This window comes from Bos javanicus, chromosome 2 (assembly GCF_032452875.1).
Source record: "Bos javanicus breed banteng chromosome 2, ARS-OSU_banteng_1.0, whole genome shotgun sequence".
Taxonomy (NCBI): domain Eukaryota; kingdom Metazoa; phylum Chordata; class Mammalia; order Artiodactyla; family Bovidae; genus Bos; species Bos javanicus.
In genome coordinates this window covers 130,784,097-130,805,466 of record NC_083869.1, presented here as the reverse complement: position 1 = coordinate 130,805,466, position 21,370 = coordinate 130,784,097, and the positions used below count along the sequence as shown (strand labels likewise).

At 56.4% G+C, this 21,370-nt stretch overlaps 1 protein-coding gene across 9 annotated transcripts in view; it reads right to left on the bottom strand.

Moving 5' to 3' along the window:
- The window catches only part of HSPG2 (heparan sulfate proteoglycan 2), a 110,109-nt gene extending 89,526 nt beyond the window's left edge, over window positions 1–20,583 (bottom strand). For 8 of the 9 annotated variants that reach the window (XM_061394011.1, XM_061394021.1, XM_061394038.1 and 5 more), the window contains exon 1: window positions 20,420–20,580. In XM_061394011.1, the coding sequence (XP_061249995.1) occupies window positions 20,420–20,485 (66 nt within the window). In that variant the 5' untranslated portion in view covers window positions 20,486–20,580. Of the gene's footprint in view, window positions 1–20,419 lie in introns of all 9 variants that reach the window. The other variant, XM_061394059.1, reaches the window with a different exon arrangement.
- Between the last annotated feature and the right edge of the window lie 787 nt (window positions 20,584–21,370).

Here is a 21,370-nt window from a genome sequence, read left to right as displayed (position 1 = left end):
CATCCTGTCCACCAGCGCTCGGCTGGCCAGAGACAGCCAGGATCTGGCCCACTCTGCTCCCAGCCCCACGCCTGGGGCCTCGGCTTGGGCTCTGGGGCTCCCCAGACAAAGGGCACCTGTCATTCTGGGATAGTTTTAACTGACCAATCCCAGGAGGAGAAGAGAGGGCTGGACGGGGGACCCCCAAAACATTGAGAGCCATCCCTAAACCTGATCCATTCAATCCTGTCAAACACGGATTCTGAGCCCCAAGCTTAGATGAAGGCACCGATCTTGTTAACCCAACGTAGGAGGTGGCACAATGTAAGCTCTGGGTTAGGGCTAACCTGGTCGGAGGCCCAGCGCTGCTGCATGCCAGCTGGGAGGCTTTGGGTAACGGACTGCAGTACCTCTCGCCCCTCATCTCTGACATGGAACTGACAAGGCCGTGGTGGGAACCCTGTGGCTTTCTCGGAGCTCAGCTGTGACACTCAGCACAGGGAGGGCCTGGCACATAGCAAAGGCCCAACGAAGAGGGCCAGTGGGTGTCAGGAAGGAAGAAGAAGGGAAGATAACCAGAGACTGCCATGAGAGCAGGTACTATGAGCCAAGCAGGTTCTCTGCCCTTACGGAGCAGCTGGATCATAAACCAGCACTCGTTAAACAGTGAAAGTACTGGAAGGGAAAATCTAGCAGGGTGAGGGGGCCAGGGAGCGGCTGGGTGGAGGCTGCAGGTCATCGGGGAAGCTGGCACGGATGTGTGAAGGGAGCTGGTGCCTGCATATGCGGAAGAAGAGCTCTCTGAGCACAGGGAACAGCAGCTGTCAAGCCCCTTTCGAATGTTCTGGAAATGTTCAGGAGGCCAGTTATCTAATCCTCATGACTGCCCTGAGAGTGAGGTATGATTATCCCCATTCCCCAGAGGAGGAACAGGAGACTCAAAGAGGCGTGCCAAGATCACAGGAGAAGTAAGCGGCAGGACTAGAATTCCAAGCCTCCTTCTCACCAAAGGGGCCAGGGGTTACTGCCCTCGGAGCTCCATGGGGAGAGATAAAGCAAGAGAAAAGAATGCAAGCTGTTCAATTGAAGACCAGATCCCTCCAGACTGGTCATGGATCTCAGAGAGGTTTCATCTCCTGCCGGGGCCCCCTGTCCGTAGCACTCACGGACCAGCGATGCCTGTTGGTCCACCTCCCAGCTGATGAGGGAGGGGGCAAAAGGAGGGCAAGGGCGAGAGGACGATGCTGGGAGGTGACTTTGAGCTCTTCCGGGCACCTTTGATCCAAAGCTCCTCCCCACAGGTGTGAATGCTATGTACAGACCTGCACCACCTGGAGAGACCCTCCTCCAGAGCGTGCCCCCTGCCTATGCCTGCCTGGCCTTGTCCCCACTCAGCCCCAGGACCCAGCCCATGAAGAGCTCCCTGTGTCCCGGACCAGGCGGAGGCCCAGGATGGGCCTTGGTAACCAGGGGTGCCAAAGCAGGCCAGCCTTCGCGGGCACCAGGCCAGACCCTGAGGCCCGGCCAAGTGCAAACAGCATGCTTGGCGCCCAGATACAGGCGCGTTAGAGCGGGCAGGCTGCCCACTGCCCCCGTCACAACAAACTATCATCTCCGCCCTGCTTGAGGGGCCCAGGCAGCCGGCACCTCCACTGGGAGCTGGGGACTGCCAGGGGAGGCCTCCTCCCCCTACCCACCCCGGCCACGGGCAGTGGGAACCTCCGAGGCGGGACGCGGAGGGGCCAGAGGCCAGCAGCTCAACAGGGAGCTAAGCAGAGGGGAGTGGGTGGGAAATTGAGTGGGGAAGGGTGGGCTGGATGGAGCCAAGTCACGAACTTTCCAGCATGACATGCAAATTTGGGCAAGGGAGAGTGAGACCTCCCCAGTGCTAAGGAGAAGGTGGAGATGGCAGCGTGGCAAGAGGCGCAATCCTGTCTGCCTCCATCAGGGGATCCAGGGGTCTCCCAAGCCTCCACTGTCTGGGGCTTCCAAAGGGGCAACAGTGATTCCTTCCTGCCATAAGCCACCTGGTGGCTACCGAGTACCTGGAATGTACTGGTGCACTGAGAGACTGGTGTCACTGAAAAACTTTGATTTGCTTGAATTAAGTCTTAAATGGAGGGCCACCTAAATCCGGCCACCTGATGTGAAGAGCTGACTCATTGGAAAAGACCCTGATGCTGGGAAAGATTGAAGGCAGGAGGAGAAGGGGACGACAGAGGATGAGATGGTTGGATGGCATCACTGACTTGATGGACGTGAGTTTGAGAAAGCTCCAGGAGTGGGTGATCGATAGGGAAGCCTGGTGCGCTGCTGTCCTTGGGGTCACAAAGAGTCGGACACAGCTGAGCGACTGAACTGAAATTTAGGGACTTCCCCAGTGGTCCAGTGGTTAAGAGTCTGCCTTGCGATGCAGGGGACGCAGGTTCGATCCCTAATCAGGGAACTAAGATCACACCTGCCACGGAGCAACTAAGCCCACAGGCCACAACTAGAGAGCCCACGTGCTGCAACGGAAGATCCCGCGTGACACGAGATCTTGTGTGTCGCAACTAAGATTCAACACGGCCAAATAAATAAACATCTTATATTTTAAAAAATCTTAAACAGTTACACGTGACTGGCGATCACCATATCGGGCAGTAGAGATTTACAACATCACCAATCCCTAAACCAAGCCTGGAGGGAGGGTGGTTTTCATTTGACACAGGAGGAAACTGAGGTTTGCCTAAAACCACACAGCGGGTGAGCTGCCCAGAAGAAATCAGAACCCAGGTCTGGCCCCTCCATTGTACTCCCATCCAGGGTCATTGTCAACCCTGGCACAGACTTAGGGAAATCATATGTGCGTGGGCGATAAGGCTGCCCAGTTAATCAAGACATCAATCTCCTGCTTTTGGCCTGAATTCTGTCAGCTACACCGGTTATCACACGCTGACCAGACGGGCCATTTATAAAAGTCTTTGATTTCTCGACATAAAGAAAAGGCAGAATGACGATGGAATAATCTCGGTGGTTGAGGAGCCAAGTCTTTGAGAACGCTGGGAATCTTCAGTGACATACAGCTGGGCTTGGCCTTCCCACTTCATCGCCCCAGACCCCACGCAGCCCCCCAAGGCTCCTGAGACCTGGACGACACTCTCACACAGCACGCCTTCCTGCCTCTGAGCTTCTACATATGCTGTTCCCTCCTCTCAGAATGCTGTTCCTCTGTCTCCCAATCTAAGCTGCTCATCCATCCTTCAAGGCCTGGCTTAACTACCACCTCCACTCTGAAGTCTTCCTGGACCCCCCACAAAGACATCTTTCTCCACCACACATCTGTAGGACTTAATTTCTACCTGTTAGAGGGCTAGAGATTTGGTCTTAATTATGGTGGGCTGCCATCTATGAGGTTGCACAGAGTCGGACACGACTGAAGTGACTTAGCAGCAGCAGTACCAGCAGCATAGCCATTTGAGTAAATGGTTCTACCCTCTTGTTAGAACCAAAGTTCTTTGCGGATAAACACCAGGTTGAGTTTTTTCCACCATATTTATATATGATAAACTATATATGTGTATATATATATTTAACCCTTAGACACTTCCCAATACCAAGCAGAGGCTAGAGGATAATAAACAACATTTACTAAATTGAATTGAATAAGTGGCTTAGGCTTCCTTAGTGGCTCAGATGGTAAAGAATCTACCTGCCAATGCAGAAGACCCAGGTTCAATCCCTGGGTCAGGAAGATCCCTGGAGATGGAAATGACTACCCACTCCAGTATTCTTGCCTAGGAAGTCCCATGGACAGAGGAGCCTGGCGGGCTACAGTCCATGGGGCTGCAAAGAGTTGGACACAACTTAGCAACTAAACGGCAACAGCAACACAGTGGTTTAGAAGTTTGGGGGATCAGTTTCTTACGGCTCTGCCCCAGTCTGTGATCCTGATGGGCAAGTCCCTTCCTTGCTCTGGATCTCAGTCTGTACAACTGTAAAATGGGGCAACGAGAGTGCTCACCTTTGGGAGGAGAGTCTTACACTTATTTGACAAATACTATGCGCCAGACACTTGACAAATATTTCCTTCTTAACAACCCCATGATATAGGTAATAGAAACACAAGCTGGAATCAAGATTGCTGGGAGAAATATCAATAACCTCAGATATGCAGATAACACCACCCTTATGGCAGAAAGTGAAGAGGAACTCAAAAGCCTCTTGATGAAAGTGAAAGTGGAGAGTGAAAAAGTTGGCTTAAAGCTCAACATTCAGAAAACGAAGATCGTGGCATCCGGTCCCACCACTTCATGGGAAATAGATGGGGAAACAGTGGAAACAGTGTCAGACTTTATTTTTCTGGGCTCCAAAATCATTGCAGATGGTGACTGCAGCCATGAAATTAAAAGACGCTTACTCCTTGGAAGGAAAGTTATGACCAACCTAGATAGCATATTGAAAAGCAGAGACATTACTTTGCCAACAAAGGTCTGTCTAGTCAAGGCTATGGTTTTCCCAGTGGTCATGTATGGATGTGAGAGTTGGACTGTGAAGAAGGCTGAGCGCCGAACAATTGATGCTTTTGAACTGTGGTGTTGGAGAAGACTCTTGAGAGTCCCTTGGACTGCAAGGAGATCCAACCAGTCCATTCTGAAGGAGATCAGCCCTGGGATTTCTTTGGAAGGAATGATGCTAAAGCTGAAACTCCAGTACTTTGGCCACCTCATGCGAAGAGTTGACTCATTGGAAAAGACTCTGATGCTGGGAGGGATTGGGGGCAGGAGGAGAAGGGGACGACAGAGGATGAGATGGCTGGATGGCATCACTGACTCGATGGACGTGAGTCTGAGTGAACTCAGGGAGTTGGTGATGGACAGGGAGGCCTGGCGTGCTGCGATTCATGGGGTTGCAAAGAGTCGGACAGGACTGAGTGACTGATCTGATCTGATCAATATCACGCTCCCTATTTTATAGAGGAAACTGAAAGTGAAATTAAACAGATAACAGAGTGATGCAAGTCAGGTGCTTAGTACAGAATGTGGAACATGGTAACTGCTAAACTGTACTTCCCTCGTGGTCCAGTGGTTAAGAATCTGCCGGCCAACCACAGGTTCCCTCCCTGGTCCGGGAATATCCCACATGGCGTGAAGCAACTAAACCCGTGTGCCACAACTACTGAGCCCGTGCTCTAGAGTTTGTGCTCCACCATAAGAGAAGCCCCTGCAATGAGAAGCCCGTGTACACAGCTAGAGAGTAGCCCGCACTTGCCGCAACCAGAGAATAACTGCACGGCAGTGAAGACCCAGCACAGCCAATGACAAGTTAATCAATTAAAAAAAAAAAAAAAAGGAAGCTGTAGCAATGCTTCTTCCCCCCTGTATAATGAAGACTCTAAAGAATTGGGAGAAATTTAAGATATTTTCCCAGGGTTGGGAAGTTGGTGATGGACAGAAAGGCCTGGCATGCTGCAGTCCATGGGGTTGCAAAGAGTCGGACATGACTGAGCGACTGAACTGAAGTGAACTGGGTGCACAGATGTTCCTCCAAATATTTGCTGCTAGGCTGACTCAGTCCCAAAAGTACCAGTGATAGAAAGGGTGACCCTAACCGAGGCCAGGGAAGCTCCTATTCTAACCCCGTGCTCCCCAGTCTGCCAGGCGGTGGCCACAAACACAGCAGAGAACCCTTTCCTGCTCTCACCTTCCTCCAAGGACGGAAAGTGTGGAGTGACTCTGCAGAGATGGCTCAGGGCCAGCAGAGCTGACCCCATGGGTGCATGGATTGAGTCTCAAAGGCGAGGGATGCTCCTGGCATTCTCCAGTCCTTCTAAGAGCGTGGACACCCCATTCCTCTCCCCAGGCCCAGTCCAGACCAACAGAGGGGAAGGGAGAGAATAGAAAAAGAGTCCACAGTGATAGAGTTTCTATGTTGGCCATCTCTCCCAGTTTCCACAACTTTCAAATGAGAACTCCTACATCATGGGGGTGGTTTTCAAGATAAAATGAGATAATGCATGTCACGTGGAACTTTTTCATCTTTAACACGTAGGGGACTCACTGGGGGATCTTGTTAGTGTACAGATTCAGGTTCAGTAGTTAGTCTACGGCCATACCACCCTGAGCACGCCCAATCTCGTCCCATCTCAGGTTCAATAGGCTTGGGTGGGGCCTGAGACTGAATTCCCAAAAAGCTCCCAGGTGAGGCCCAAGCCGCTGGCGCGTGGACCACCCTCTGGGTTACGCGGACCACAAAGGGACTAGAACAGCACTTTGCACACAGCAGTCCTCAGTGAAAGCTAGCTGTACTTTTTCTTTTAAAGATGTATTCCCTAGGGGATCGGGCCGTTATTTCACCCCGGGGACACTGAGGTCCAGCGAGGTTGAGAGACTTGGCCAAGCACAGAAGACCTGGGCTCCAGGCAGAAGCAGGATTCAAGATCCATCCTTCCCATGCATACACCACCCCAAGCCCCCGTACCCCCTCCTCGGGGGCAGCGAGAGAGAGACCTAGGGTGAGGACACATCAGCCCTGCCCCTCTGCCCCGTGGCCGGCCCCTGCTGGGCCAGCCAGGCCTCTGGACATAAGCCCAGGCTCCCCCAGAGAGGCCTTGGGCCATCGCCTCTACTGCCCCGGCGGCAGTCCAGCAGCCTCCCCCTCCATCGCCTTATAAAGCGGCCCCGCGCTGCTCTTTTCCAAGCTGCAGTTTCATTTTATATGGAGTGAACCAACTGCGCTCTCCCTGCAGCCTCGGCCTGACTGCTTCACACATTCCTTCTGGAGCAACATTACCTAATTTAACCATAGTCCCTGCTCTCAACCGCTCAAAATAGCAGCTGCCAGTGGGGGAAAATGCCCTAATGTTATCAAAATAAACAATTCTCCCTCTTCCCCCACTCTGGGCAGGCGCCAGCCCCGGGACCCAGCCCAGGGAAGAGGCAGGGCTGGGAGGACCGAGGTGGGCCTGGGGTAGACAGACGCCCCCTTCTCCACAACCTTCCAGCCCGCTCACGGATGTTCCTTGGACACTCTCTCATACGTGTTCTTGGGGACTCTCTCACGTGTGTTCCCAGGAGCTCCCCATTCCTTTCCCTGGCCCAAAGCCGCCAAATGTTGCCCTGGTTACCCAAGACTGGGATTCAACTTTCACTTTTTCCTAATAATAAAAACTATAGTTGGAAGGATTGCGATCATTCTTCCCCAGGTATTCATTACAAACTCAATACTTCCCACACCTTGGCCCACTGACACCTGCAAAGTAGGGATTTCGTCTTCTCTCGTTTCAGATGAGGAAATGGGTGCTCAGAAAGGTGCAGAGACGAGCCCCCAGCCACAGAGCCCGGAGGTGGCAGAGGAGGGGCTGGAACCCAGGCCCAGCGGCCCCAGAGCCCTAACCATCTGCCACCTTCTAGCTGGGATACCTCTGCAGGGTCGGTGCCCGGGAGAAGAAGAGTGGAGGGGGTTTTTGGTGCTGGATGGGGCCTGCTCACACGGCTGATGCCAAACCCCAGGAGCTGGTTATACGTTGGCTCACGTTCCACCCAGCCTGTGTGAGCCCTAAGTCTGTCCCTAGAGCTCCAGGGGCAGAGGCTGCCTGTCAAGCTGGGATTCCGAGTCCCTGCTGCCTGCTCCCTTCACCCCACGTGCCTCAGAGCAAGGCTGCTACCTTCACGCAGGGGACTCCCAACGGCTGACATACCTCAGGTGCAACCAGCGGTTAAGGAGCTGGGAGGGCGGGCCTCCCCCGACTCCTCCACTCCCCCGTGCTCTTAACACACACAGTAATCATTAACCAGGGCAGAGCATTGCACCCCGCCACGACCAGAAGCTCCAGGCCCCTTCCCACCTGAGGAATTCTGGGGCCACTTTCCCAGCCACACTACTGGGGTACTGAGGCTCCTGGTACAGGGCAGGGGTGACTGGGATAAGAAAGACCTAATCTGATGGCACGAGGGCAGGGGGCCCAGCAGGTGCCTAGGGGGCACTTAGGAGCATCTGGGGCCTCTTCACTCTGAGCCCCTCTTGTCCTGCTCCTCACCCCAAATCACGAAGATCCATCAGTGGAAAGCATTTGGCAAGACGATGGACCTGGGGCTGGGAGCCCCCTCAAAGGACAGGGAGAGGCTGAACAAAACCAAGCCCCAAGGTTTACCCAGGACGAAGTACCAGGGGCAGTCATGAAGGCAGAAAAAGAAAATTCACAAAATAATAGTTCCTGTTATACACCAACTGCCTATTCTGGCTGGAGATGATTTACACGAAGTCTAATCTTCACTATAACCTGGCAAAGACAGTTATTACCATTCCCAGTGGATAGCTGAAGGCTAGAGAGGTTAAGTCACCAGCCCAGGGTCACAGAGCAACAAGTAAGGAACCAGGACAGGACTCAGGGCTGTTCCTCCTGCTCACGACAGTGTCTCAAAGCATAACCTGCAGAATTATTTTTTTTGGCGGGGGGCAGGGGTGGGCTGGGGGGTGCTCTTAGCTCGGCATGTGGGATCTTAGTTCCCAGACCAAACTCATGCCCCTGGAGTCTTAACCACTGGACCGCCAGGGAAGTTCCTCACCTGCAGAATTCACTGACGGGGGGCACATATGGCTTCCCAGTTCTATCCCTGGGTTGGGAAGATCCCTTGGAGAAGGGATAGGCTACCCACTGCAGTATTCATGGGCTTCCTTGGTGGCTCAGATGGTAAAGAATCCGCCTGCAATGCAGGAGACCTGGGTTCGATCCCTGGGTTGGGAAGATTCCCCTGGAGGAGGATATGGCAACCCACCATAGTATTCTTGACTGGAGAATCCCCATGGACAGAGGAGCCTGGTGGGCAACAGTCCACAGGGTTAAAAGAGTCAGACACGACGGAGCAACTAAGCACATAGCACAGCAGGCCACGTAAAGGAGACTCAGTCCTGCTCAGAAACCCAGGGGTGAGAGAGCAGGTGGGGAAGGTAGGCAGGGTGTCCCCCATATCTGGAGGTGCCAAGTAAAGGTGGCCCCTGGGGCTTCCAGCACCCGAGGCCTGTGGGTGGGGGTCGGGGGGGTGGCTCCTGCAGTATTGCAGGGTGGGGGGTGGGACCTTCACTCCGCCTCCTCCAGGAGGTCACTCAGAGAATCCCCTTTGACTACTCAGGTGAAACCTAGGTGAGGCCCCTAGGTGAGGCCCCCGCAGGCTGGAAGCTTTGATCTTATCACACATTCCTGCCCCAGCCATCCCAGTCCTTGTCCCCTCTCCACCTCCTCCCACCCAGGTGAGAAACCAGGCCAACTTAACCCTTTCTTCCCACTGTGTGCTGGTACTCAGTCACTCAGTTGTGTCCGACTCTTGCGACCCCATGGACTGTGTAGCCCGCCAGGCTCCTCTGTGCATGGGATTCTCCAGGCAAGAATACTGGAGTGGGTTGCCATGCCCTTCTCCAGGGGATCTTCCCGACCCGGGGATCGAACCCAGGCCTCTTGCATTGCAGGCGGATTCTTTACCACCTGAGCCACCAGGGAAGCCCTTTTCCTCCCACTGCTTCAAATCAAATCCAGGCCTGAGCTGATCTCTGCCTCCTTCGGGTTCCCCAGAAGAGTTGGGGAGGGAGAAAAGAGGATGGAAAGCGGAAACAGGAGGGTCAGCCCTACTCCTCTCACGCAGCCCGGCAGGACCGCAAAGCTGAACCCCAGTGGCAGCTTCCATCTCTCCGGAAGCAAAATAACCAGGCACTTCCCCGGTGGTCCAGTGGCTAAGACGCCATGCTGCTGGTGCAGGGGGCCTGGGTTCGATCCTTGGTCAGGAAACTAGATCCCACATGCTGCAAGTAAGAGTTCGCACACTGCAACTAAAAGATCCTGCGTGTCCCAACCAAGACCTGGCAGAGCCAGACAAATAGACAAAAATAAATGAAACAATATAACCAGGCTCAGTATAAATAAGCCTGGCTGTTCCCCACATCCATGAGCTCAGCTGAGACTCAGGGCAAAAGCAACCTGCTCTCCTCTCTGCATCTTCTCCCCTGCCCTAGTCCGGAGGTGGGGGGTGGGGGGTGGGGCTGTCTCCCCAAGACCCCTCTTCCCACAAGCTACCTGGAGGGAAACAGACAATAACTAGAATAACAAATGGGGACAGAGACAAAGTCACAAAGACCCCCGACGTCTCCTAGAGGTCGTGTGGCCCTAAACAGCTGCTCCTGAGCTTGTAGAAGACTCTGCCTTGAAAAGCAGCCCTCTTTATTGGCTGACCCTCCCTTTATTGACTAATCTCCCTGATCAAACTAGAAGCTCCTTCCAACCACGCTTGCTGTTCATACCTAACACGAGGTTGGGCATAGAGCTGGCACTCCATAAATGTTTGCTGAATGAATGAATGAATGAAAAGTCCCAGCTTGCATCTGGGGAAATCAGGCTCAGAGAAGTTACACGACTCACCCTGGATCACAGCGACAGGGCCAGGAGTATAGGAGTCCTATGACCCCTAAACAGACATTGACAGGGTCCCTAGATTTTAGCTCAGCCGCAGCTGAACTGATGTGGGCTGAGCACTGCGGGAGGGACCCCAGATCCACAAGGGAGGACAGGAGAGGCTCAGGAAAGTCTAGGGGAGCAGGGAGCCTTCTCCATCTCCTAGCCCAGGGCCCAGCACGTGTGGGCAGCGAGTCAGTGAAGGGAGACACGAGATTGGTAAGATGCCAGGCTTTACCACCAAGGCTTGAGGACAAGGTAACCGTTTTCTCCAAGAACTCAACTTCCCCTTCCTCTGAGTTGGCAAGTGGCCCAAAAGCAAGAAAGGAGCCCATTTCATAGGTCGGAAGAGTGAGATCCAGGGAAGAGGGTCAGTAGTTGGCTGGCAACCAAGCTGAAGACCAGGCCTTGGCCTCTTGCGTCCTGATCTGACCAGTCACAGGCAATGGACTGGAAGGCATGTCACCTCAGCTATGTTGGTGACTTCCTCGCATTCTTTCCCAGCGTTAATGATTCCAACAGCAGGCCGGGGCCTTCCTGCTCACACGTTGGACAACAATGCGAACCCAGGGACGATGGGGACAACTTCTGGCCCCCTGCCCCGAATGCTTTCCTCCTCCACTGGCCAAATCCTCCTTGCTCTTAAAGCCCCACTTCCTCCAGAAAGTCTTTCCAGAGAACTCATGCCAAATTGATTTCTTCCCTGACAATCTGCTATTGTCTAGACTGGAGTTGTGCTAGGTAATTATGACTCGTGAGCCCTACCTCTCCAACAGGACCCGGAGCTGCTGGAGAGTAGGGACCACGATGCTAAGCTCTTCCAGCAGGACCGACAGAGCTGGCTTCAATGCCCACCTTCCTCTGCGCCTGGCTGTGTGATCTTGGGCAAGTCACTGCTCTCCTCTGAGCTTTTTCTCATCTGGGAAATGGAGGCATAATCCCAGCTACACAGGAAAGCTGATAATGCAGACAGGACACTAGCACAATGTCTGGCGCACGGTCGGTCTTGAATGGGTGAATCAGTGAATGCATGGATGAATTCTTGATTTCTCTGCTGTGCAAAGATGGTCAGACGACAGAGTTTGGGACTTGTCTATAGATTCTGCTCCCAGCTGCGTCCCTAGAGACGTGGGCACAGGGTTGGCTCAGAGCAGGCCCCACTCAGCAAAAATCCACTGCACTCCAAACACAGGGAAACCTACAGACCTCAAAAGGAGCTTGAGACCCAATCGAGAAGGATCCGGGTTCCAAAGGGTCTTAGTCCCCAGGAAAGTCAAACCCACCTCCTTGGGGAATGTTGTCACTAAACTGAGCTGGAGGCCCAGGGGCAAAAGGCACTGAAGTCTGAGAATGGGAAGGAGCTGGATAAGCCCACATGGTAGATACGCTGCTTGCTGTACCCTCTGCCAAGGCTGGTCTGGTCCACCTCCTCCAGGCAGCCTGCCGTGACTATGCCAGCCCTCCCAGATCGTCCTCTCTCTCCCCAGAACAGGCCAGACCCACTCTGGAAGGGGTAACAAGTCTGGAGTCACACAACATGGGCTCTGTTCCCAGCTGGGCCATGTACTGAATGAATGATTTGGGCCAGCCATGCCCCCTCTTGGTGCCTCAACTTTCCCTTCTGCAAAATGGAGATAATAATGGTAATATCAAAAAGACTGCTTCGAGGGGACAACCCTGGCAGTCCAGCGGGTAAGACTCCACGCTCCCAATGCAGGGGGCCGGGGTTTGATCCCTGGTTGGGGAACTAGAGCCTGCACGCTGCAACTGAGACACAGAGCAGCCAAATAAACTTTAGAAAAAGATTAAAAACTGCTGTGAGGATTGGATTATATACGATAATGTCGGAGACAGCCCGGGCTTGGCTAAGAGAGGGTGGCAACTTTAATTAGAAGGTGCACTGGCTGAGGACCTGGGTGACTGAGGTCCCTGGGGAGGGCACCCTGGACGTCCCGGGGCACAGAGACTGGTCTGTCCTCAGGAAATCATCAGTCCCTGTTCCTCTGGCCGAAGGGTCACAGCATGGCAAACGGCAGCAGGGGAAGAAGAGCTGTTAAGTGACAGAGGCCACTGGGGCTGCGATTTATGGGGCCAGAATTTCAGAGCATCTAGCCCAGCGAGGGATCCAAGAAGAGATATGATCCCAGTTCCCAACTATTTGAAAACTGGAAATGCCAAACAAGGAGATGGATGAGTCAGCTGGGGTGAGGAGGGGAAGCCAAGACCTGGGGCGGTGGAGAGGGGGCAGGGAGGCAAGGCTGGCTCTTTGGGGGTGAGTTTGGGGAGGCGGGGGGACAGAGAAGTGGGGGCAGGCACTCGGAGGTGGGCTGGGAAGGGGCCAGAGGCAGCTGGGAATTCCCAGCCCCACCCCAGGAGAGCATCTGTGGGGTCATCTTAGGCCGCCTCTCAAGTCCCCCCGCCCCCTGCTCAGCCCCAGCCTGTCTCCCCACCCCCACAGCCTGGAATGGGGAAAAGATGCCAATAGTAAAAAATGAAACACCTGGATGTGCCCCCCCCAACCCCCTCCAGTGTAGAAGGGGCAGGTCTCTACCCAGTAGCCCGAGGCTAAAGGCTCAGGGAGGTGGGGAGAGCTTCTCTTTAGTCCTACTGTTTCTGAGAGGCCAGGGGAGCCAGATTTAAAGTTGTGCAACCCCAACCACCCTGGCAACAGACCTGCTATAGGATTCCCCAGGGCTCCCTGGACAAGGTCCTGCCCCCTCCAGTGGGTCTGGGCGGGGGTGGGGTGGGGGGTGGGAGATGGAGTCCCAGGGAGCCCCCCCTCCACCATTCCCATTAAGATGCAGGAACATCCTTTCTGCACCCATGGGAGCCACTTGGCCACACCTCCTGACGCTCAGAGCCCACCAACTGCACACATCTGTGAAGGGGACAAGGCGTCCACAGGCTCCAGCCTTTCCCAGGCCACACCCTGGGGCGTGCCCCGCTCCTTCTCCCCTCCAGGAAGGAGCAATCAGGGTGAACTCTGTCCTGCAGCTGCAGCCTCAGTGGGGGAAGGGGGGGCCGGTGACCGATCAGATGCAGCTACATCCGGGGCTCAGGGACTGAGAAGGACAGGCAGAGGGAGCAGGGATGATCCCTTAGCCTGGTCATTCATTCAACAAGCCCAGAGCAGGCTCTGGGTCAGGAGATGGCAGTAGCTGTGATCAGGAGGAGGTGTGTCAGGCTTGGCACTGGGTACCTCGAGTCAAATAGCACTCCGGCTGTGCCCTCAGCAGGAACTGGGCTAATAAAACAGCCACCAACTGTCAAACACTCGCGCGTTCCAGGTAGGCATCTGCTTGGTCTCATAAGCACCTGGGAAGCAGACATCATGATCCCTATTTCTGACCTGGGGCTCAGAGAGATGAAGGAACCTGCCCGAGGTCACACAGCCAGGCCTGAGGCTCAGAGAGATGAAGGAGCCTGCCCGAGGTCACACAGCCAGGTAGGGGTGAGCCAAGACTCGAAGGCTGGACGCCCTGAGCCCACACATTTCCCTTGACCACGTTGCCCAGAGAAAGGGGCTCTGAGTCCAGCAAGAGCACAGACAAGGGAGGATGGCCAGGTGGGCGCTCTGGCTTGTCTACACGTTTCAAGTCTCAGCTGAGAGCGGCAGCTAGGAAGAAGAGTCTTCCTGCGTCCAGGGACCAGGAGCAGCCCCTTCCCAAGTCTATTAAGGAGCTTGAGTCTTCTTGGCCTGCTGGCTTCTTCAAGGCCATTCATTCATTCACTTGATAAGCGTTCACCTACTATCGTCCAGCAGCCTAACACCAGGCAAGCTGCAGTGAGCAAAACTGAGTGTCCGCCCTCATGGCACTTCCATTCCAGGCGGGGAAGACCGTGAATTCTCACTAAACACATAAATATACAAGCTCTGAACTTAGGCTGGGGGGTTCCCAAGGATCAGTGTCTGTAGCTTTGTTCAGCAAGAACCCCACCCCTGTCCCTACAGGCCAGTGCAAAGTGTCCAACTGGGAGCGGGGGCAGGGAGATGCCCTAGCTGCAAGTCCAACACTGTCCCCACCCCCATGGTCCCCTCCATCTCCTGCTGGTCTCCATCCTCCTCCCAAGCCTGCTCCTGAGGGAGTCCTCCCACCTCGGTTAGTGGCAGCTGCATCTTTCCGATGCTCAAGCCAAAACTTACGGAGACATCCAAGGCCTCTCTTTCTGTCCCCTTCCCACCCCCCCAAGCCCAGTCCATCGGCAAATCCTGTCAATCCTATTTTCAAAATACACTCAGGATTCAACCCCTTCTTCCCACCTCCCTGGTACAAGCTCCCATCGCCGAAAGGCATCACTGAAGGGCTGGGCCTCCCTGCTTTTGACCTTGATGCCCAACGCTGGCTTCACATAGCAACCAGAGGGATGCCTCCTCTCACCCCGAAGCAAACCCGGAGCCCTTCTGGTGGCTGACCTGCCTACCAACCCTCACTCATGCTGCTCCCGCCACATGCGTGCGTGCAAAGTCGCTGCAGTCGTGGCCAACTCTTTGCAACCCTATGGACTGTAGCCCTCCAGGCTCCTCTGTCCACGGCATTCTCCAGGCAAGAATACTGGAGTGGGTTGCCATGCCTGCCTCCAAGGACTCTTCCTGACCCAGGGATCGAACCTGTGTTTCTTGTATCTCCTGAGCTGGCAGGCGTCACCTGGGAAGTTCCTCAGCGTTTTGTGCAGATACATCCAGCACACCTCTGGGTCTCTGTGACCACCACTCCCCCACCTTCCTCTAGATCCCTTCGGAATCACAGCCTTATCTGCAGATCACTCTCTGTCCTCTTCCCTACTGTATTCTCTCTTCCAAACACATCTCCACCTGCCATATATAGTTATTGTCTGTCTCCCTGCATTCGCTACAATGCAAGTTACTCAAGGGGAGAGAACCGGACTCTTGTTCTTTGCTGCAACCTCGGCAGGTACCCTGGTCAGGTACTTAGAAGATGCTCAATAGGTATTTATGCGATGAATTTTGAGTCTAACACTTAGGGATGTCAGGTTACAGAATACTGAATTGCATACATCAGTGTCCATTCATTCATCAACATAGACTGCCAGACTCTGTGTGCCAGATACCCCCGAAAATCCAGTGCAACAGAGAAACGGGGTGCCCTCCCCCGTGGCTGAGGGACAGGGCTCCAGCAGATGGCCAGGAGCTGGTCCTCAAGACCTCTCATGATGTCACGGGTCCCCCAACCCGGGGTGATCTAGGGATCCCTGCAGCTCTGGCACAGGTGGGCATCAGGGAAAGGAGGGGAGGGTGGGTCCTAGGGGCGGCTGCGACTTGAAGGCCCCACACGGCCTGGCCTCAAAGAGCTGCCTTGTTCCCAGGACTTTCATGACGGTGCCCCTGGCCCAGCCACCCCTAGCAGCCATGAGCCACTCCCTGCTCAAGGCCACTATTGACATGGACCTGACGCCACCAGGCTGGGCAGCAAAGCTGGCGGCTCCCCGCGAAGTGAGTTCCACACATTCTTCTGGGTTTCAGTCAGCCAGCTCTGGGCGCTGGGGCGGCCAGCAAGCCCCAGCCAGGCCCTAGGAGCAGGAGGGGGCCGCAGGGGCCATGACCGGGCTTAGGGCAACATTCCAGCAGGGCCGGGACCCTCAGCCCAACCTCCTGCTTCCTGGCAGGAGGGAGATGAGGGGAAGGCCAGGGCGGGCCCCGGGAGCAAAAGTGGTGGGTTCCGCAAGCAAGGGAGGTGGGCTTCGCAGATCCCTGGGAGGCTGCTAGGGGACGAGGACACGTTCGCCCCTCCGCCTCCAGCTTGAGCTCTCACGGCTGCGAGTGGGCTGGGGTGGGGGGCAACCGGCCAGCGCTGGGAGTCAGTTCTTCCCACATGCCCCCACTGGTCTGAGGGTCCAGAACCCACATGCCTGGCCTCCAAGTGGCTTCTGAATCATCGCTCCAGATCTTTCCACATCTTGGGCGGCCCCTCACCCTCCCTCCCCTCCCAAGGCCAGGCAGCCCTGAGGCCTCTGCAGGCTCACCCAACACCTTCAGCCCCCCGGGGAACACCTAGCGTAACCCAGTGAGGGCTCCACGCAGGGCACTGAGCCATTCTCCCCCTCACTTTCCACACAGAGAAGGGCCCAGCCTGGCCCACTTGAGGCCTTAAGGCCTTGGGCTTAATTCAACTGTAGGGTCTCAGGGACTACTGGTGGGGAAATTAATTAACAAACCTACGAACACACAGGTAAGCCCACACATGACTGTCCTAGAGTGAAGTCTTTCTCGCTCCCGCCAGGACAGGTGTCCCCAGGAGGCCCCGGGGACACTCCGGCACATCCATCCTGAGTGCCTCTGTCCGCAAGCCAGACCCCGTTCTTCCTTGCCCGAGGAAGCCCCCGCACCACCCAGGACCTGAGTCCTTTTATCAACCTCAGTGATGGCAGTTTTATTAATACCTACTGCCTGCCTGCCTGCTCCAAGCAAGCAAGGACGCAGGCAGCGCATGTTGTTTCAGAGCCTGGCTCGTGGGGCCACCGAGCAGAGTGTGTCCGTGGCGGAGCAAGTTACACAATCTCTCTCTCTGCCTCAATCTTCTCTGCTTGGAAAATGGGGGCTGTACTAGTGGCTCCAGCTTAACTCATCCAACAGATGTATTTACTGCGTATTTACCTCCAGCCAGGCGTTAAGGATACAGCAGCAGTGAACAAGAGCACAGAAGGCTCTGCTCCTTTGAAGATTAACCCAGGGGGAGCGGGGAAGGTAAACGGGTAAACAAATACATATCGGAGAGCGACAAGGAGAAACAGAGCTGAGGAAGTGGGCAGGGTAGTCGGGGACTGGAGAGAGCGAGGCACAGGGTCACACAGATATCTGCAGGACAAGCATTCTAGGCAGAAGGAACGGCAGATGCAAACGCCCTAAGGTGGGAGTGTGTCTGGAACGGCCCAGAAACAGAGACTGGTGCGGTTGGAGGGAGCGAGCAAGGGCGAAGCGGGGCAGAAGGAGAGAGTCGAGAGGCAGTGGCGAGGGGTGCAGGTGGGGGCTAGATCTGAAGGGCTGTGGGGGCCAGATTAAGTCAGGGGCTGGGTTCTGACGTGAGCAATGTGGGGAGTGTAGGGAGGTCCTGATTGAGGGGACAACATGCGATGATCTGTTGAGGAACTTCATGCCTGGCGGATGACAGAGGGCATGGACAAACGTGAACAATATCTGCGTGATTTCATCTGGCCTGGTAATAACCCCCAGACCACCCTCCCCACTGCTGCAAACCCTAAACCCAGTTACCTCCTGCCACCTTCTTTCCATCCATCTCCCGGGCCGGCCTCAGGCCCGCAGATCCCAACTTGCCTGCGCTCAGCCTGCGAACAGGCCCAGGCTGAGCCAGCTGGGGGCCAGGACGCCCCAGACACCAGGAGCTCGGCCTGGGACGTGTGAGGTGGGGTGGGGGGGGCATACATCTCTGCCACACCAGCCTCCACCTCCCTCTGCGGACAGACGTGCTCTGGAAAACTCCAGGGCACACTCACAAGCCCCTCCTGGTGGCAGACCTGGAGCAAGTGGGGGAGGACAGGGCAGCCAGTTTTGTCAAGGGGAGGGTTGAGGTAACTCGGGCCCTGAGGGCGGGGGAGGTTCCTCCAACCCAGCGGAGGCAGGAAACAGGTATCTCAGAGACTTCCCTCCTGAGTGCTGGAAAACACCACAATCACCCTCAAGAATCCTGTCTCTTGGCAGGGCTGGCCCCACGAAAGGAAGGGCTAAGGCCCCAGGAGGAAGGAAGGGGGTCAGCAGGCCAAGGCAGGCCCTGAGTCACCGGGGCCTGGCCCCCTCCCCCAGCAAGCCTCCCCCACTGCTCTGAACTGAAATTACTCCCACGCTTAATCACAGACCACTGCTTCCTCTGTCTCCTGCCCCCAGTGAGGTCCTGAGCTCCTTAAGGACCACCTCCCCCTCCCCCTGTCCTACCCTCACCCACTCACTATGGGCGTGCAGACAAGAGCTGAAAGGCGCCAGGAGAGATAAAGGGCAGGAGACAAGGAGAAGCCCAAGGCTGCCTAGAGCACAGGGCTAGGAGCCTGCCGTTGCTTTACACTTACAACAGACTTCTTGCCCCCATTTAACAGATGTGGACACTGAGGCTCAGAGAGAAGAACTTGTCCCAGATCACACAGCTAGGAAGTGGCAGAGGTGAGATTCAAACTTGAGTCCATCATAAGACTCCAGAGACCAAGCTCTTTGAAGTCCTTCGACCCCCAGCCTTGGGTGGGACCGTGAAGATTTCCACGTGGCTGCAGAGGAGACTGTAATCTCACAGGATCAGACAGCTGCCTGTGCACCCGTCTCGGTTCTGGGGAGGTGCAGAGAGCGCCTGGTTCTGCTCACCCATAAACTCCCAGTTTACGGTGTGCTGGTGCACAGGAGGTGCTTTAGCGAGAATCTACAGAATGAATGAACCCTGAACTCCCGCTCTCTGTAATGGAATATTTAAAGAAGACGCTTCAATGTTTAAATGCTTAAAGAAGACGTGGTGAATGAACAAGTGACTGCAATCCGTGAATTTCTGTGGAAATTCCTCCCCCTCACAGCAAACAGCTCCTCCCCGCCCCCACCCCCCGCCATCCCCACTCCTGTCACAGTAGAACCGCTGATCAGGGGGCAGAGTTGGGCAAGGGTCAGAAAAGGAACATTCCTTGTGCTAGGCTGGTGCCTACTTTTTTGGAAAAGTAAAGGTCAGTGTTGGGAGGTGTAACCTCAGGTCAGGACTGGGGAGCCACTGGATGGGCCCTGATGGATGTTTGTGGGTGAGAGGCTGAGACAGAAAATTAAGGAAGATGCCCAGATGGGGATTGGGGAGGAGAGGTGCTGGGGGTGGGGTGGGGCAAGAGAGGTGAGGGGTCAGGTTTGGGGTAGGGGTTAACGAGTGACTCAGGAGGGCAGAGGTGAGAGGAAGCCAGCAAGGTGGGGACAGGGAGTCAGTCGCTGGATAAACACAGGCCAGCTTAGAAAAGTCCCTCTCTTGGCTCTGAGAACAGGGGACAGGGTTGGCTCAGGGACCACCTGAAAGAGGCTGGGTTGGCTCTGTGGGTTCACCACTCAGGCCCAGCTCCCCAGATGTGTCCTCAACCACCTCTGCCACCAGCTCCCTGCCCAATGACCCCGCCCTGCCCTTCTCAGGTTCACTGGGTCCTGAGAGCTGATCTGGGACAAATGTCCTCTCTCCCTCGGCTTGGGCCCATCCAAGCTCAGAACAGGGGAAGGGGCTGTAGGAGCAGGCCTCCCCCGCACCTTGAAGATTTGGGAAGAAAGCTGGGGAGACAGATCCACTGACTGTCCACCACAAACTGGCCCAGCAACAAACATTTCTGCACCTACTCCGCCCAGTCCTGCTCTCTGAGGCCCTGTATTCTGAGTTCCCCTTAGGCATGTGGGCTGGTCTCAGAGAGGTTAACAGCTTGCTGGGAGGTCACACAGTTGCTCAGTGAAGAGCAGAGATTGATTCAAATCCCTGAGCTGTGGGACTCCAGGGCCTGTGGGTATTTCGCTGAAGACTCAGTTCAGTCCAGACTGGTCCTTTACTTGCGCCTGCCTGGTGACCAGCTCCCCAAGAGGACAGACGTCGTGGTAAGAAAAAAAAAGTTCCCGTGAGGATGGATAGAGTCCCCATCACCACTGAGTGCCCCTGTTCCAAGTTGGCACAGAAAGGTGTGTCCTCGCCCAGCCAAGTTCCCACCCTGCTCCAAGTTCCTCAGCCTGCCTACCTCCCCGCCCCCTCCTCCAGGAATGGCAAGGCCGGGCCATGCCTAGCGCGACTCCGAGACTCGGCAACGTGGCCAGGAGACCCACTGGACTCCCACGAGGGCCGGTCCAGCCCCCGGACCCTCGCGGGGTGCCCTGGGTGGCCCTTCGGGAGAACGCCATGGAGGAGGGTGGCGGTGGCCTGTGCCAGCCCGGGGTCCCTGGCGGGCGCCGCCGTCCTGAGCCAGAGTCCCCAGCCGCGCAGCCTCGGCGCCCCCGCCAAGTTGGCTGGCGCGGCGAGCCGGGCCCGGGGCACCTCCCGCCTCTCCGCCCCGCACACTCACCGCGAGCAGCAGCCCGTGCAGCAGCAGCAGCGTCAGCAGCAGCGCGCCCGCCGCCTGCCGCCCCATGGCCCGGCCCGCTCCACTCGCTCAATCGCTCGCTCGGCGCCCGCCCGCAGCCGCCCGCTCGCCAGCCTGCCGAGACCTCCGGACGGCGCGGCCGGCTCTAGCCTCCCCGGCCCCTCCCGCTACAGCCCCGCCCCTGCGGCCGCCCCGCCCCGCCCCCCCCCGGGGAAAGGCCACGCCCCCGGGACTAGGCTCCGCCCTCGGGACAGGGGCCCGCTCCCCGGGACGAGGCTCCGCCCCTGGGATGAGGCCCCGCCCCTGGACGAGGCCCCACCCCCTAGACGAGGCCCCGCCCCGGACCGCCCCCGGATTCAGGGCTCCTCTCTCCCCGGCCCGCCGCGCAGCCAAACCCGGCCTTCGTCTGGGCCCCCAGGCCCCCCCAACTACTCCGCGCGGGCTGCAGCCCAGCGCGGCTCCCCGCCAAACCCGGCCTGGAGTCAGGGATCGGACCAGGGCCGGCGCCCTGCGCCCGGGATCGCCCTCCCTCCACATGCACACCTCTCTTGCACGCCCCCACCGACTCTGGGACCCCCAAATCCATCCGCTCTCGCCGTCACACCCCGCAGACGTGACTCCGCGCAGGCCGCTCTCCAGGACCTTCCAGAACGGCACGCGCTCACCCCAGCGCCCTTCCTACACGGGTCACACACGCTCGAGCCAACGTGGCCTCCTGAGGTCACCTGCACACTCACAACTTCACGCACTAACGCGCTCGGCCACTGTCCGTGAACGCTTGCTCACGCTCACCTGCGTCACCCAACTTTCAGGCGCTGACAGTCCTCACCCACTCAAAAGATCCTTCTCTCCCCTGAAAAGCCACACCTCTACAGGTGATGCACTGGACACAACTCACACTCTCAGTTGCTCACGCTCACAGTCACGTTTTCA